Source organism: Epinephelus lanceolatus, chromosome 14, assembly GCF_041903045.1.
Source record: "Epinephelus lanceolatus isolate andai-2023 chromosome 14, ASM4190304v1, whole genome shotgun sequence".
In the NCBI taxonomy this organism is placed as follows: domain Eukaryota; kingdom Metazoa; phylum Chordata; class Actinopteri; order Perciformes; family Serranidae; genus Epinephelus; species Epinephelus lanceolatus.
Genome location: NC_135747.1, coordinates 32,738,464 through 32,753,026, shown reverse-complemented (window position 1 = coordinate 32,753,026; position 14,563 = coordinate 32,738,464). Strand labels below are relative to the sequence as shown.

The 14,563-nt window shown below is 42.5% G+C and overlaps 1 protein-coding gene across 5 annotated transcripts in view; it reads right to left on the bottom strand.

Annotated features, from left to right (window-relative positions):
* The window catches only part of usp9 (ubiquitin specific peptidase 9), a 58,184-nt gene that overhangs the window by 12,939 nt on the left and 30,682 nt on the right, over nucleotides 1–14,563 (bottom strand). For 4 of the 5 annotated variants that reach the window (XM_033616704.2, XM_033616718.2, XM_033616696.2 and 1 more), the window contains 19 exons: nucleotides 14,101–14,196; nucleotides 13,779–13,990; nucleotides 12,541–12,781; nucleotides 12,236–12,385; nucleotides 11,692–11,812; nucleotides 11,404–11,534; nucleotides 9,298–9,576; nucleotides 9,034–9,171; nucleotides 8,753–8,890; nucleotides 7,658–7,824; nucleotides 7,410–7,518; nucleotides 7,148–7,294; nucleotides 6,880–7,026; nucleotides 5,692–5,899; nucleotides 5,387–5,607; nucleotides 3,635–3,822; nucleotides 3,363–3,536; nucleotides 3,125–3,266; nucleotides 2,149–2,905 (listed from right to left, as the gene is read on the bottom strand). In XM_033616704.2, coding sequence (XP_033472595.1) covers nucleotides 2,149–2,905; nucleotides 3,125–3,266; nucleotides 3,363–3,536; nucleotides 3,635–3,822; nucleotides 5,387–5,607; nucleotides 5,692–5,899; nucleotides 6,880–7,026; nucleotides 7,148–7,294; nucleotides 7,410–7,518; nucleotides 7,658–7,824; nucleotides 8,753–8,890; nucleotides 9,034–9,171; nucleotides 9,298–9,576; nucleotides 11,404–11,534; nucleotides 11,692–11,812; nucleotides 12,236–12,385; nucleotides 12,541–12,781; nucleotides 13,779–13,990; nucleotides 14,101–14,196 — 3,766 coding nt within the window. The remainder of the gene's footprint in view (nucleotides 1–2,148; nucleotides 2,906–3,124; nucleotides 3,267–3,362; nucleotides 3,537–3,634; nucleotides 3,823–5,386; nucleotides 5,608–5,691; nucleotides 5,900–6,879; nucleotides 7,027–7,147; nucleotides 7,295–7,409; nucleotides 7,519–7,657; nucleotides 7,825–8,752; nucleotides 8,891–9,033; nucleotides 9,172–9,297; nucleotides 9,577–11,403; nucleotides 11,535–11,691; nucleotides 11,813–12,235; nucleotides 12,386–12,540; nucleotides 12,782–13,778; nucleotides 13,991–14,100; nucleotides 14,197–14,563) is intronic. The other variant, XM_033616699.2, reaches the window with a different exon arrangement.

Here is a 14,563-nt window from a genome sequence, read left to right as displayed (position 1 = left end):
GCCATTTGACCCAGGTGTGAATGCTGATTAAAACCTTTCCTACTGCACTAAAAAGCCAGACGTTAGCAGGTGTTAGCTATCTTTTGTGCAGTGGGAAAGGGGCTCATGTGAAGCCAATCGCTGACATATTAAATTATACATTCGACTAACATACTGGGTCAGTGTTTTGGATCAGGAAGTGGACTTTCGAAATCTATCTTAAAACAATAGGTTTGTTTTTAAACATCAGTTTGCTGCTGCTGTTGCTGAGGAGAATTTAAAAAGGGGATTCATTAGCATCTCAACTGGATACTAGGTTGCAAACAACCGTACTGATGACTGCTCTCAAACATTTATTTTCCTGTGCAACATTATGGGGCTCTGGCTCCATTAATAATGCATTACAGAGGCAGAGCATTTCTCGGCAGCCCGTGCTCAACATTACTGACCACCAAATCCTTTCACAGGGATGCTGTGTATTGGCTTCACTTTAAATATATATATTTTGTAGCAAGCAAGCCAGAGAGTTGTGATAAAATCATAATGGCAGCTGCTAAATCTTAAATAGGGGAGCACAGAAATCAACAGTGGAGATATGATGATGACCTCATCATTGTGCAAAGGATCAAAGAAGCCCTCTGGGTGTATTGGATATGCAGAGTCACGACTGGAGGAGTGACGTGATGCTGTGCAGCAACAAATCACACAACAATGTACACGCAAGGGAGGAACTGTATGTTTGTAGTGACACAAATGTCTTATTGAGTGTATTGCCTTGATAAATTTATCCACATTGTGGAACAACACCAGACATAGACACTAATTACTTGTGTGGTTAATGACCCCAGTGTTACATTTTACACTCATAAGGTTTTCAACTTCCATAGGTCTATTCTGGTTAAATAGAATAAGTCAAACAGCTACAGGTGGGAAAATTAGATCGTGTTCATAAAAAACAACACTGTGTTCACAACGGGCATTCACCAGCACAATATCTTTTGCAACAAGCAGCTTTTGTGTACGTTTTTGTTGCACTTTATGTTTTAAGTGTGCTTCTAAAACATCCCACCCACAGTTTGAGTTGAGGTTAAAGAAGACGTGTGTAGGATTTAATGGCATATAGCAGTGAGGACTGCAGAATGCAACCACTTCTTCATGTCCCAAGCTTGAACTCACAGTTAGGATTCCTTCAGTGTTTTTTGTTCTTTTTCATTTATTCTATTTATTTTTCATTCTTGATTATTGGATTTACTTTCACTGCTCTGGCTTCTATATTTGTTCCTGAGTTAGTGGGGTTGTCTTTTGGTCCTTGTCGGTTCTATGCTTGTTTGTTGATGCTCTGTGCATCTTTATAAAATCATCAATATAAACACCTTGTTTAAAAAAAGGATTCCTTCAGTGTTCATTGTTCAAGAGGTTTTTACCAGGAGCCGAATTACCTGCAGAGGTCTCTTCCCCCTCTTCCTCTCCAAAACAAACAGAGCCAGCATTTTATACCGATAAAACACTGAATAAAGCAGTTTGTCATTACAAATCTGTGTTTCTCCTACACTGTTTGGCATGTCGCAGACAGGCCGCTAGCCCAGCACCTGGTAATGTGCGTTCACGTTTTTTGTCTGATAACTTAAGATCCATTAATTTCAGAGGTTTTTAACCAGAGCTAAATTATCCACAGAGGTCTCTTTCTCCCCAAAACAAACAGAACTGGTGATAGAAACCCGTCAAAAGATGGAATCAAGCAGTTCAACGTTAAAATTCAATGTTTCTCCGACAGTGGTCATTGCAGAGGGGCTGCTGACTACGGTGGCCAACACAAAAAAGCAAATGGCCCTATCTAGAGCCAGTGTTTGGTTTATCTGTTCTTGACTACTGTAAAAACACGGCGGCCTAACATGTTGAACTCCGTGGGTGAGGACCCGCTCCCTATGCGGACATCATAGACTCATTTTGAGGTAACGAAAACACAGCAATCCTTATTTTTAGGTCACTATACACAAAAGAAAGCATACTTATTATATTATATTCCATTTCTGCCAATGTATCCCTCTAAACCCTGAACACTTAACCGTTAACTGGCTACCTACATTAATTTAGTTTTAATCTTTTAATATACAGTAAAAATAAGCTTTTAAACCCCCATATAGCTGCACACAGAAGAAAGATGCATACCTGGAGGAGGGTTTAAATAGACACTGTTACAGGTCAGAAGTTTCTTAATGAACTGGAAATATTCCAGGCTGTATTGCATTCGGTTGTGCATGAATTGGACGTTCTGCTTGCGGACGCTGCACTCGATGACACCAGGCATCTTGACCTGATGCGGCTTGGTGGAGGAGATGGTCAACTCCGAGATGTATTTGACAAGCTCGCTGTCCTTGTCCAGTGAGTCCATACGCTCATAGAATAGGATGTAGGCGTTCCACCAGCGCTTCTGCCTCCGGTACGACATCCTTTTCATCATATGATCGAACACCTCGCCCATGTATTCCCCTCCAAAGCACTGGTTCTTCATCTCCTCCTCATCGTCCATCTTGCACTCAGTCACATCCCCATCGTCAAACTTATACCAGCGGTTCTTCTCACCGTCGCCCCCGTTCCTCTGGATTATGTAGGAATAGTAGTGTCCGCCACTGGCCTGGCCTGAGTGGACCAGCACTCCCACCAGACGATACTTGGAGCTGCCGGGAGGCGTGGGTTCAGAGGGCTCGTTCTGTTGGATCACCTGATTCTCCGGGTTGACGTCATCGCCCTCTAGCTTGGCCACACCAGCTACCGTGTACGGCTCCATGTCGAGCTCCCTGGGGAACTCAAAGTAGTCATTGAACTTGATGGCACACTCCCTCTCCCAGTCATAGTCGAAGCGCTTCAGCTGAATGGCCAGGACAGGCGGCAGCTTCTTTATCAGCAGGCGCTTCACTGTGTCCACCTGATGAGAAGAGCAAACATCACAGGTTACCTCTCTGGCTGGAGAAAATGCAGGTTGTGCCATTATTCTATAACCATTATATTGTGTAAGCAACATTTACTTCATCATGAAAAGTTAAAGTCCATGTCCACTTTAAAACCACCTGTTTTTTCACAGTACTTAATGAGTATCACATTGTAACACTGGCTGGCGACCAGATGAGTGCTTTATTATTCTCACCTTCTTATTACACTTCTCACAGTGGTAGGCGTTGGCTCCCTCAAGCAGATCCCCTTTAACATACTGCTCCATGGAGTCCAACAGGTTCTGGTGGTTTCTGATGTCTACGTTGAGCGTTGTGAACGACTCCTCACACTCATACCTGACAACACAGAACATCATTAAGTAACAAGAACCCAGCTTTACATTTCTAAAGCTATATCCTGTAACTAAATTGAGGGAAAAGGACTGCACTCACCTGTGGGGGCATCCCTGACAGATCTTCTGGTCAGCAAAGGACCCTCCCAGCACCTTGCTCAGCATGGCAGGGTGGCCCAGGGCTTTCAGAGCTTCATCCAGACTGTCCACCAAAGAGTTGAAAAACTCCAAAGCATCATGCTGCTCCCTCAAGTTCACTGGCTCACCCCATAATCTAAGAAGCAAGGGGTGGAATAAAAAAACAAAACAAACAATTAGACAAAGGCAACTGCTAAACAGGTGAAATGCAAATTGATTAAGTCTTTGAAATACCTGAACTGTTTCCAGAACCCCCTGGGGACATAGTACTGCAGTCTGGAGGCAGCCAGGTGTCCAAAAATGACTTGCAGGTGACGCAGTACCCCGATGTTATACTCTTTCCTGTCCTCTGACTTACTGGAGGGTTTATCATCAAACTGATGGTGGTAGCTGAACACCTCATCCCGCGGATCGACATTACTCTGTTGAGGAAAACACATGGAACATTACTAACAACTAGTGGTGGGATAAAAATCGATTCAAAACAGTATTGCAATGCTTCTTCTTACAATTTTTGTATTGATTTTCTAATCCCCGAATTTAAATAATTCAAATGTGCAGGTGGAAAGAAGTTGCTGCTTTTATTGAGGTAATCTCAGAGTAACGTGACGTCAATGTGTTTCTTGACGGGGAGGAATTAGAGCTGGTCTCCCACTTCACATACCTCGGAGTCGTCTTGGACTCAAACCTGACTTTCAAGAAACACATTAAAAAAGTCAGAAACACAGTAAACTTTAATCTATTAAATTTTAGACAAATTCGGCCCTTCTTAACAGATGATGCAGCTAAAACCTATCTTTTCAGCCTGATTCTCTCTCATATTGACTACTGCTTCACAAACTGGGCGTTTGCAAGCACCTCAACTTTAAAACCCATAGAGCAGATGTATAACAGAGCAGTAAAGATATTTGACCGGAAACCAAACTCCCATCATCACTGTAAGGTCCTGGAAAAGCACAAATTCCTAGACTTTGAAAATTTAAAAGTATTCAAAAATGCCTGTTTCATATACAAATGTTTACACGGACCAGCACCAGCTCCTGTCAAAGAGTTCATCCATAAAAAAAGACTCACAGGACATGGTACTAGGTCAGGCACAAGAGGTGACTGTGAAATTACACACAGAAGAACCACCTTTGGTCAGAATGTTCTATCCATAAAAGGTGGGCAAAGCTGGAATAACCTCCCAGTCATTATCAGAGAGAGCACCACTCTTAGCACTTTCAAGGGGAAGCTGAAAGTATGGTTACTAGAAAATCAAACATGCGACCACCTGTAACCTGTAATGCAATGCAATTGTTGGGTCATCATCAGAGTTTCTTTCTTTTTCCGTTACATGTATACAAAAATTACACAATACTTTTGTGTATGATTTTTTCTCATCAGTAGTGTTTACATAATACATTTATGTATCACATTTAGTGCAATAATTACACGCTTCTGCATGTGCAACTGAGTGTACTGGGCCTCGTGCAATACAAACTGGCACTTTAAACTGATGTGCACTTTAGGGCTTTGTGCAATTTCATGTGGCACCTTAGGGCATTGTGCAATTTCATCTGGCACTCATGCACTTTAGCACTTGACACTTTACCCAGCACCTATGCACTTTACTCTTCAAAACGAAACTCTTATGGTCTCCCTACCTGTGGGCTAGCTCTCCACCCACAGTCAACCTGTATTGCAATTTATCTGTCTGTCTGTATATTATGGTTTGTGTTTTTCAATGTGTTTTTCACTGTTAGTGCTTGTTTTATTGCTACTGCTCCTTTTTTCTTACTGTGAAATGTTGTACTGTCTTAATTTGTTTTTATGTTAGTGGGACTACGGATGGAAATTAGCGTCAAGCTACAATCCGGCATCTTTACATGTTTTAACATGTTCATCAATGTGCACTGTCCCATTCAAATAAACAAATAAATAAATAAATAAATATCCATTACAAGTAAAAACGATTGTTTGATGAAACCCAAGCTCTCACTGTACCTCATTCTCCTGCTTCTCATCCCCAGACATGTCATCATCCACATCAGTGCCTGTGCCCTCAATGGCCAGGATGCCGTTGCGAATTGGAGGGATCATGTACAGCTGCTGAATGACAGAGTTCATATAACAGGTGGCCCCAGCGTTCTTCAAACCTACAAAGCCTTTGTTGGGCCGTGGCCCCACCGGAGGCAAGTACTCCCACTCTGTCAGTGTCTCGCAACCTGGAAGGAGAGAGAAGCAACACTCTCATGCATGATGTAATTTATAAACCATCAAGGGAACTTTACACACTGTTGTTTACCTACCTAAATAGTACATGTCAGTCAAGGTGTCAACTATTTGCTTGAGGTTGCGAACACATCCGACAGCCAGTGCTACCAGGAGCTCAAAGCCGGCGTTGATGGAAGCAGGGGTGCTGCACACTGGGATGGCCTGCTCTGTGGGGAACTCTCCACTCTTCATGTACTGCAGGTACACATTAGATGCTGGGAAGATGAAGTCGTCGATCAGCTCCTAATGGAGAAGAGAGGGAGGAAAAGGAAGGAAACAAAATAAGATCATATTAATCGTTTTATTCTTTTTTTTTTTATCTATTTAACTTTAATTTAACCAGCAGAGTCCTGCTGAGATCAAAAATCTCTTTTTCACGGGAGACCTGGCCAAGACGGGGAGCAGCATAATCAAAACACGTAGTTTCAAACAGAAAAATGCAGCAGAGAAGAAATAAAAAGGAATTAGCAATGAAGTTAAACAAACTCACATTTCAAAAGACAAAATTTAAAGAGTTTGTTTCATGTCAGGTAAATTAAAAACATTGACATCTTAGGAAATCTGCCTCTGATTCTTTCATTTCAATTTTAAAAGAATTGAATTAATTGAGTTTAAAGTCATTCTGCAACATATTCCATTGCCGAGGGTTCAGAATACACAAAGGCCCCTTTTCCAATTTTGGAAGGGGCATTTAGAACAGAAAGCGTAAAGAAGTCCTGAGAACACAGAGTATAGTCTGGCACTTTTCTGTGTGAGCAAGACACAAAAGTAGCATGGAGCAAGAACTGCCTTACATATAAAAGTGGATCAGTAACAGAGCCTACAGGTGACCCGAGCAAGGCATCCTACCCAAGAGTATAGCTCATAGTGGTGAGCCAGAGATTTACAATAGATAATGAACCTCAGGGACGCCTTGTAAGCCTTGTAAGCTGTGTCAAGCATATGAAGACACCAAGCAGAGGTATGCATATATAAAAGATCACCTTAATCTTTTGAGTTGAAGCAGGGTATTTTTAATATCATTATAAGCATTTTGCAAGGGTTTGCGGGCTTGACCAAGAGTTTAAGCTCAGCAGTATATAAAAATGTCATCAGCATATAAACAGAAATTAACACCTTCAACATTTTGACCCAGATTATCTATTTACAAACAATATAAGCAGACCTAAAATAGAGCCCTGTGGTACACCCTTGTAGACAGATACATTATCTGTCTGTTTCACCTTAATGAGGTTTGCTCCTCCTTTTTCACAGCCGATGTAGTACTTCTTCTCTGGTGTCTGGAAGGCTAGAAGCTCTTTGGTAACTCCAAGGTGGCCCTCCAGGATGGTCTCCTCCACGCCGGTCTCCCCTGTCCTCTTTACCTCATCCTAATAAAGTGAGCATATTGTGCGCCGTCAACTCTGCCCCACACTTAAGTACATATCCTCAATTTGGGAGCATTATACAACATATTTGCTGATCATGAATACAATTAACAGGCTGTTTTACCCTTATTCTTTTCAGCCAGTCGATCTCATTGTTGAGCAGCACCTCAGCATTTGGCAGGTTGATGTTGCTGTTGTAGGCATAGTTCAGAAGATGTCTGAGTAAAGTGAAGTAGTCTCCAGCATGTTTGGCTCGCTCCTTGGCTGTACTCTGTACATGGACAATTTGACATTAGGATCTTGTAAGGATTTAACTGTTAAAATGTCTCACACTGTGGTGATGCATTATAATGCATTAAGTAAACACAAGGCACAAAGCTACTCACCCCCAGCACAGTGAAGAGGAGGGTGATAAAGAAGAGGAGGGGTCGATGGCCCATACAGCACCTAGTTGCCATCAGAAAGAACTGCTCCTGGGCCATTTGACGCACAGATCTGTTTAACACAAATGACAACATTACCCTCACGATATCCTGCCAGAACTATAAAAGGCTGGCGATAAGGCCGTCTCTGCTATTTAAATCAGTAGATTTATGCTTCAGCAAATAGCTGGAACGCATTCTGTTGTACTTACTTGCTGTGGCAGTGTAGCAGCAAGTCTATGATGAAGGTCTGCCAAGCCTTCTCCTTACTGAGTGTGTCCAGAGCCGTGGGCATGAGGGCAAAACACAGTGTCATCACCTCCAGGGCCTCGCAACACACCTGTTCATCTTCCCCATCTGGCTCCTTAGCTGCATTGGTCTAACAAGAAAAAGAACAATTGAAGACATTATGCAAAAATATATATAGTGATGCATTTTTTTAATTTGCTAAACCCTTCAAAGTCCACTACCTCTCGATCTCTTGTTTGTACCTTGCTCAAAGCTTAATACCTTTGGTGACTGAGCATTTACTGTCCTGCCTTCAGGGTTCTACAACGGTCTGCATCTGCATCTCCATTATGGAGGGATGTGCAGCACAGACTTTATTCCATTATGGATGTCAATGCGGCACGACTGTCCCTCTCAATGCTCCTGCTTCCTGTTCAGCTCATTGTACTTGTATCTCACGATGTGTTCTAAAACAATAGGACTGCATTTAACAAGACTATGCCTCTGCAAACTAGGGAACTTTCTCTTACAGTTTATATCCATGTCTGTGAAAACATGGATGCTACAACACGTCTTCCCCCCAGCAGCACAGAAGATCTACACAACCAGCAGTCTCAAAATTAGTGTCATCAATTCAGTATCTGACGAACTGTCTCCCCTTCTGTACCTGAGTTATGACAGAGTAATGGCTAAAAACAGTGTTTTATGCAGCACTTCATGAAGTCACAACCACCAAATTCTAATCATCATCCTTAAGTCCAAGAGGATGAATGTGTGTCAAATTTGTAGAAATTCCGTCAAGGTGTTTTGGAGATTTCACCGTCACAAGAAGGAGACAGATGCAAGGTCACAGTGACCTCGACCTTTGACCATCAAAAACTAATCGGTTCATTGTTGAGTCTAAGTGGACGTTTGTGCCAAATTTGAAGAAATTCCCTCAAGTTTCAAGATACTGTGTTCACAAGAAGGGGATGGACTAACGGACAGACAACCAGAAAACATAACGCCTTCCAGTACAGCTACCACCAGTGGCGAGGCATAAAACCACTAACAAAGAGCGACATTTAAAGGTGACTTACCTTCTCATATATCTTGCTGATTTCTTCATTTGAACTGAAGACGAGCTGCACCGTACCACAGCCTGATGCCCACACTATTTTCTGCACTGCTCGAATCACACAGATGTCTGGGATGTACTTTGATGCCTGGAAGAAATTCTGGTGAAAAAGTAGTCCCATAAAAGCCATTATTACAGACAGCTCCTCTCAAAAATAAAATCTATTCAGACTATTCATTAAAATTCATTACAATTATTAGTTCAGTTTCTTCTATTCTTACAAACCTCTGTCCATTTACTTACATTTTCTGTTACCTCATCGGAGATTTGCTGGGCCAGGCGGATGGCTACATTGCGCAGCATGCATTCTGAGGCAGGGTTAGGGATGTTTTGCAGGGCACTCTGGAGGACCAGGGCCTGGTCATGAGTGGCCTGATTAATCTGTAGACAATGCAGGGCAGGTGATGAGGTTTGGAGAGAGATGAAAATATGTCAGGGATGACAGTAAACAATTGAGTAACCAGTCATACAGGAACGTTTCCGTGTGAATTGTGTGTGTTGCCTAACCGGTGAGACAGGAATATTTCCCTCGGCGTTGGGCTGGCAGGCCTCTGCCACAGCTTTCACATGCCCAAAGCCTACGGCAGTAAGGAGGAGCTTGGCGATCTTAAGTGCATTGAGGTAAGCCCCACGCCGTGTCTCCATGTCCGCTGATGGGAGGAAGTTGTTTCTGGTGAGCATGCTCAACACCAGGGGCAGCCCACCACTCTTCAAGAAGTTGTACTGGAAGTCGCTGGCATCCTCGCCCAGGGTGGCACTGGCTGGCATCAGCAAAGCATAAACAACCTGGAACGTCAGCAATAAGAGCGTGAGCTTTCTTACAAATCAACAAGCATGGGAAGAAACAGTGGGACTGTCTTACACAACAGGATTAGTGGTTTATCTTGATATTTTTGCTGAATGAAAGCAGGAAGTCTCAAAGATGGCACAATATTAACACTTTCTAGTCACTGCAGCTCTCCAGCTAATTTGGTAATTCTACCTCTATGAGTTGGGCCACATATTTATGTAATCATACTACGTTACGATTGCTCAAGGAGTTGCAACACTGCTGTTCAAACAACGGTCGAAGCCTATCACAATAATTACATTTTTGACTTATGATATATGGACATGACCTTAATCATTTGGCTCGATATTGCCTGATGGGCTATATGCATGTTTGTTTGCCTAAGAATGTCATCAACATTTTGGGCATAATGATGCCAGAATTAACAGCAGAGTTTTCCCCACTGTTGCAATGATTCTCCCTTTTTTTCCTCTCCATCTTCACCTCCTTGTGGTACTTCAAAGAAAGGTAAAACAACTCTTTAAAGATGACACTGCAGTTAACCAGTAGCCTACAGCTGCACTTCTGGAGTGGATGAGTCTGACAGTAGCAAAGTTCTGACAGCTGTTAGCTTCCTAACCCCTGGTTACAAGCCAAAAGTCCTTTGTTTGTAGTTTTATCCTCCAACAACTTCTTCCTCACTCTGTACATCTACCGGCAAACTGCCCGACTCCAAGGCCGTCCACTCCCAGAGCTGACTGCAGCGCACCAGCAGGATTATGGAGGTGACTGCGTTGTTCCTGGAGCTTTGTTTAGTATGTCTACCAGTCTAATTGGCCTAATCTTTTATTAAGTCTCAAAATTAGTCATTTGGACAACTCCTATAAAGGTACTACAATTCTATACATACTGTCTTGTAAATATTAACAGGTGTTAATTCCTTATTTTTAAATATGTCAATTATTTTTTCATATTCCAATTCCAATGTCTGATATTCCTAAGAATGACAAGTTTTTGTTCTTTGAAAGGATGTACTTGCAAAATTTTGGTTTTATATTATCATTATTTAAAGGAGCTATATGTAAGAAATATAAAGCAAATAGTCATAAAATCCTCCTTATATGTCACAGAGACTAAGGAATAATGTTCATATAACATACTGATCTCACCAACAACAATAGTACAGCCAGAATATTCGAATTTAAAAAATTTTTTTACAGTCCGCAAATCATGTTTATGTTTTGAATTTGTGTTTTGGCCTGTTGTGCCACCCACCGCTGTCTACCAGTCACACAGTCAGTAGAGTCTCAGCATCAGTTACAGTTACGACTGAGCTACAGCAGCACGGCAAGCAGCATTAGTAGTGTCCCAGTACATAGCATTAGCAGTCTCCTCCGCTGTATCCCGGCAGCAGCGTTAGCAGCAGAGAAGCCGGACTTGCTCGAACGGTCCGCTGGAAAACCGAAGATCAAAGACGCGGCGACACGGCCCTGCCACGGCAGCTGCCCATGGGCAAACAAATCAGTCTCCAGCGTACTGCTGTCCAGCAACCTCGAATCAGTAGGGGAGGGGGGGCGGACACGACTCGCAGCAGTATTTTGAATTTGAGTGCAGTAACCGTTTTGGCCACATTCTTACATACAGCGCCTTTAAGTGGCATAAGATGGTCTCAAAATGACAATCATTTAATTTATCGCAATTATTTCTAGGATAATATATTGTACAACAAAATTAGTTATCGTGACAGGCCTACACCAATCAACACACAATGACACATTACTACATCACAGGCTAGTCAAGCTGAGAAATCAGAAAACGTTTTACAAAAGCCAACTGAGACCCACCTCAATGAGGTAGAGCACTTGTGAGGGTGAGGGCCCGAAGAAGCGCGAGTCCAGTGACGGACTGAGGCTGTTCTCTCCAAGCTTGGCGTGGTCCAGACACACCGCTCGCAGATTCTCCACGGTAGTGTTATCTGGAGGACACAGAAACCGCACAAACATAAATGAACATGACCATTGGAGCTAACATTGCCTGTGTGTTTTTTGTGTATGTTTTCATAGAGTAAAGTGGCTGGATAATATTAACAGCACAGGTGTGTGTATATACCCAGCACAGCTGCATGTACATACCTGGGGGCATGAGTTTCATGAGAACTCGAGCTCCGTCTCTGAGCAGTGGCATGTTGAGGTTGCAGCCCAGGTCAGCCACTTGCCACAGGAAGGAGATGTAGCGCAGATGCAGCGACATTATCTGCGAAACAGGAAATAGGACAAAGTTCACAAACTGATCTACACTGTGTTACACAGCACTGCATATGTGAGTCAGTGGTTAGAACACAAAACACTGTGGCCCACGTGTGGGTGAGTGACGTTTTTCACATTGTGATTATGACACAAACTAATGTATGATATAAGGCTCCATAATGATTTAAATAAAATGGTTAAATAATATTTATTATTGCATGAGGGACTGCTCCAGATTTTTAGTTTTCCTTTGTGGCACAGAATCTAAGAAAACGTTCTCCTACACAACATCTATCACATGCCTGCCATCAATGATTTAATTAAAACATCACTCATCCCTTGTTGTTGCGACAGAGGTAAAGTATTGTTTGGCAACATGGAAATCTGCTCAGTTTAAACAGCTAATACAGTGTCTGGTTTGTAAACTCACCACACCAGGAAGACAGCTCTCCACCTCAGGGTTGGGCCCATCGCTGTAGTGGTTTCCATGGTTACCAGGAGAGCCAGTGGATGAGTCAGAAGAGCTGTCTGGGCTTGAAGGCATGTTGGCACTCACCTGGGTCAGTTTGGCCGTGATAAGCTGTACAAATTTTTTTTTTTACAGTTAATGCTGATGTAAAAACGAACCATGGTGTCCTGTGCATAACTTTAACTGCACATACGAGGCAGCACAGCACCTTTAATGAAAATATTTCTAATTCTATTTGAAAGAGTAACATCAATCCTCATTCTCACCGTTTTGTCCTTCAAATTGAGCTGTCCAATCAGCTTCCTGTCATCAGCTGGATCGACAACCTCTCCCCCAATGAAGAGCTCAATCTTGGTATGAGCAGCATTAGCTTTGATCCTGTTTAGGATGCCGCGCCGCACAGAGCCGATTGTATCATTGGTGTGTGACCAGATGTCCAAGTCATCTACCTGACGCCCCTGGTTGGGGAAACGGACGATCAATGTGATATGCTTCCCACGGAAAGCTCTGCAAGAGAAGATGGAAGAAAGAGGTTTACGTGAAACACTGAGACAAACTACCTTTGTTTTCCAATTTTGAGATAGGTAATGTTCATGAATTGTAATGTGTGACCCCTAGATATAAAACGAAAGTAGAACTGACATTCCCAATCAAATCAGCATAGCAGGACGGTCAGTACCGAAGCCATTTTTATGAGTATAGCTGCCATAGCAACTGTTGTATTGGGCTAACTTCTAAATAAACTTCTGTATAAACAAACAGACTTGCAGCAATTCCTGGACTCAATGAGGTGAGGTTTTGCAGTAATGACCACATGAACAGTGAAGCAGTATGTTTTCAAATAACCAATGAGTTAAAAATCCTTTAAAAACATTACTGTATTTCCCCGTTTCTTTTGTTACCATTAATTGCACGTCTATAAAACATGATGTTCTCCGAAGAATGAGTGAGTCACTGCTCAGGGGACAGCCTGAGAGGCAAAGGCCGTGGGAATTAATAGTGTAAAAATCAGCTTATTTTCAAATATAACTCAGCAAAATAAGGGTATAATTTTGACTAGACCAGAGTTGGAGATTGTTGCAACAGCACAGAGACGGTTTCAGTGACTTTTTTTGTTTCTGTGGAGTTTGAAGGAAGTGTGTTTTAGGATGAGTAAGCAAAGCGATAAAGCTAACAGTTGTCTAAGTTTGGTGAAAGAGAGGAACTTAGATTGGTGTATTTTTCTGTTTAAGAAGGAAAACAGGTAGACCTAGTGAGTGTGTAGATTAGTGAGTGTGACACACTTCACAGCCCAACTGACTTGTGTCCTCACCATTACAACTAACAACGATTGCCATTTTCTTTGAGCTACTTAAATGACCACAGCAAACAGTTCAATGTGCTTTCTATTCATTCTTTTTCTATGGTGTGACCTGTAGCAAAGCTTACTGCAGTGTCTGGGTTTATTCTCGTCATTTAGTAATATGTTATTTATGGTAATGAAACAGTGTCATTGTGACTGTACCTCGACATAGGCAGTATAGTCCGCTCCTCATGGTAGTCACTGTCACACTCATTGATGTACTCCTTGAGCACAGTGAGAACTCGCACCATGCGGATAGCCTCCTGACGGGCGCAGTTAATGCTGTCTTTGTCACCGTCTAACACGCACAGGGTGTCGTAGGACGCCTTCAGACGGTCAAAACATGACTGGATGAAGTCTTCATGAATTTCAACCTGACAGGGACAGAATATGGGTACGAAGATGAATACAGGTGCATTGTCATTACAAGCAAAAACAAACAGATTACACTTCTGCTCTGACTGAAACAGAGCAGTCAATGTACCTGATTGACTTGTAGTTTTGGTCCGAGGTTGGTGTAAATCTCCTTCAGCAGGTCTATAGCTCGGCTGGCGATGTCATCGCTTCCTTGAATTACCACCTGAAAGAGAGGAGAAAATAAAGATGAGAGTCTAACTTCATGCATACATGTCTGAGGAGGTCCAGGCACTGAAGTAGAGAGGAGCCTCATTATTGACCACCCAGAACAATAGAGAGGGCAAGGAGAATGCACTACTACTACTTTTGTCTCTTGCAACTGACAGAATTCTAGCAGAATCAGCTCTGGGGCAAGAGAGAACCATATTTGTGTCTGCTGTCAAGTGTCAGCTCCTCTTTTGTTGATGCAATTCCTACCTTCAGGCTACATGACACGTATACGGCAGAGCATCTTCTACTCACAACTGCACCAAGTTAACACCATTATATCAAGTCTTTAGTTATCTCAGATTAGAAAGTGTAATTACAGC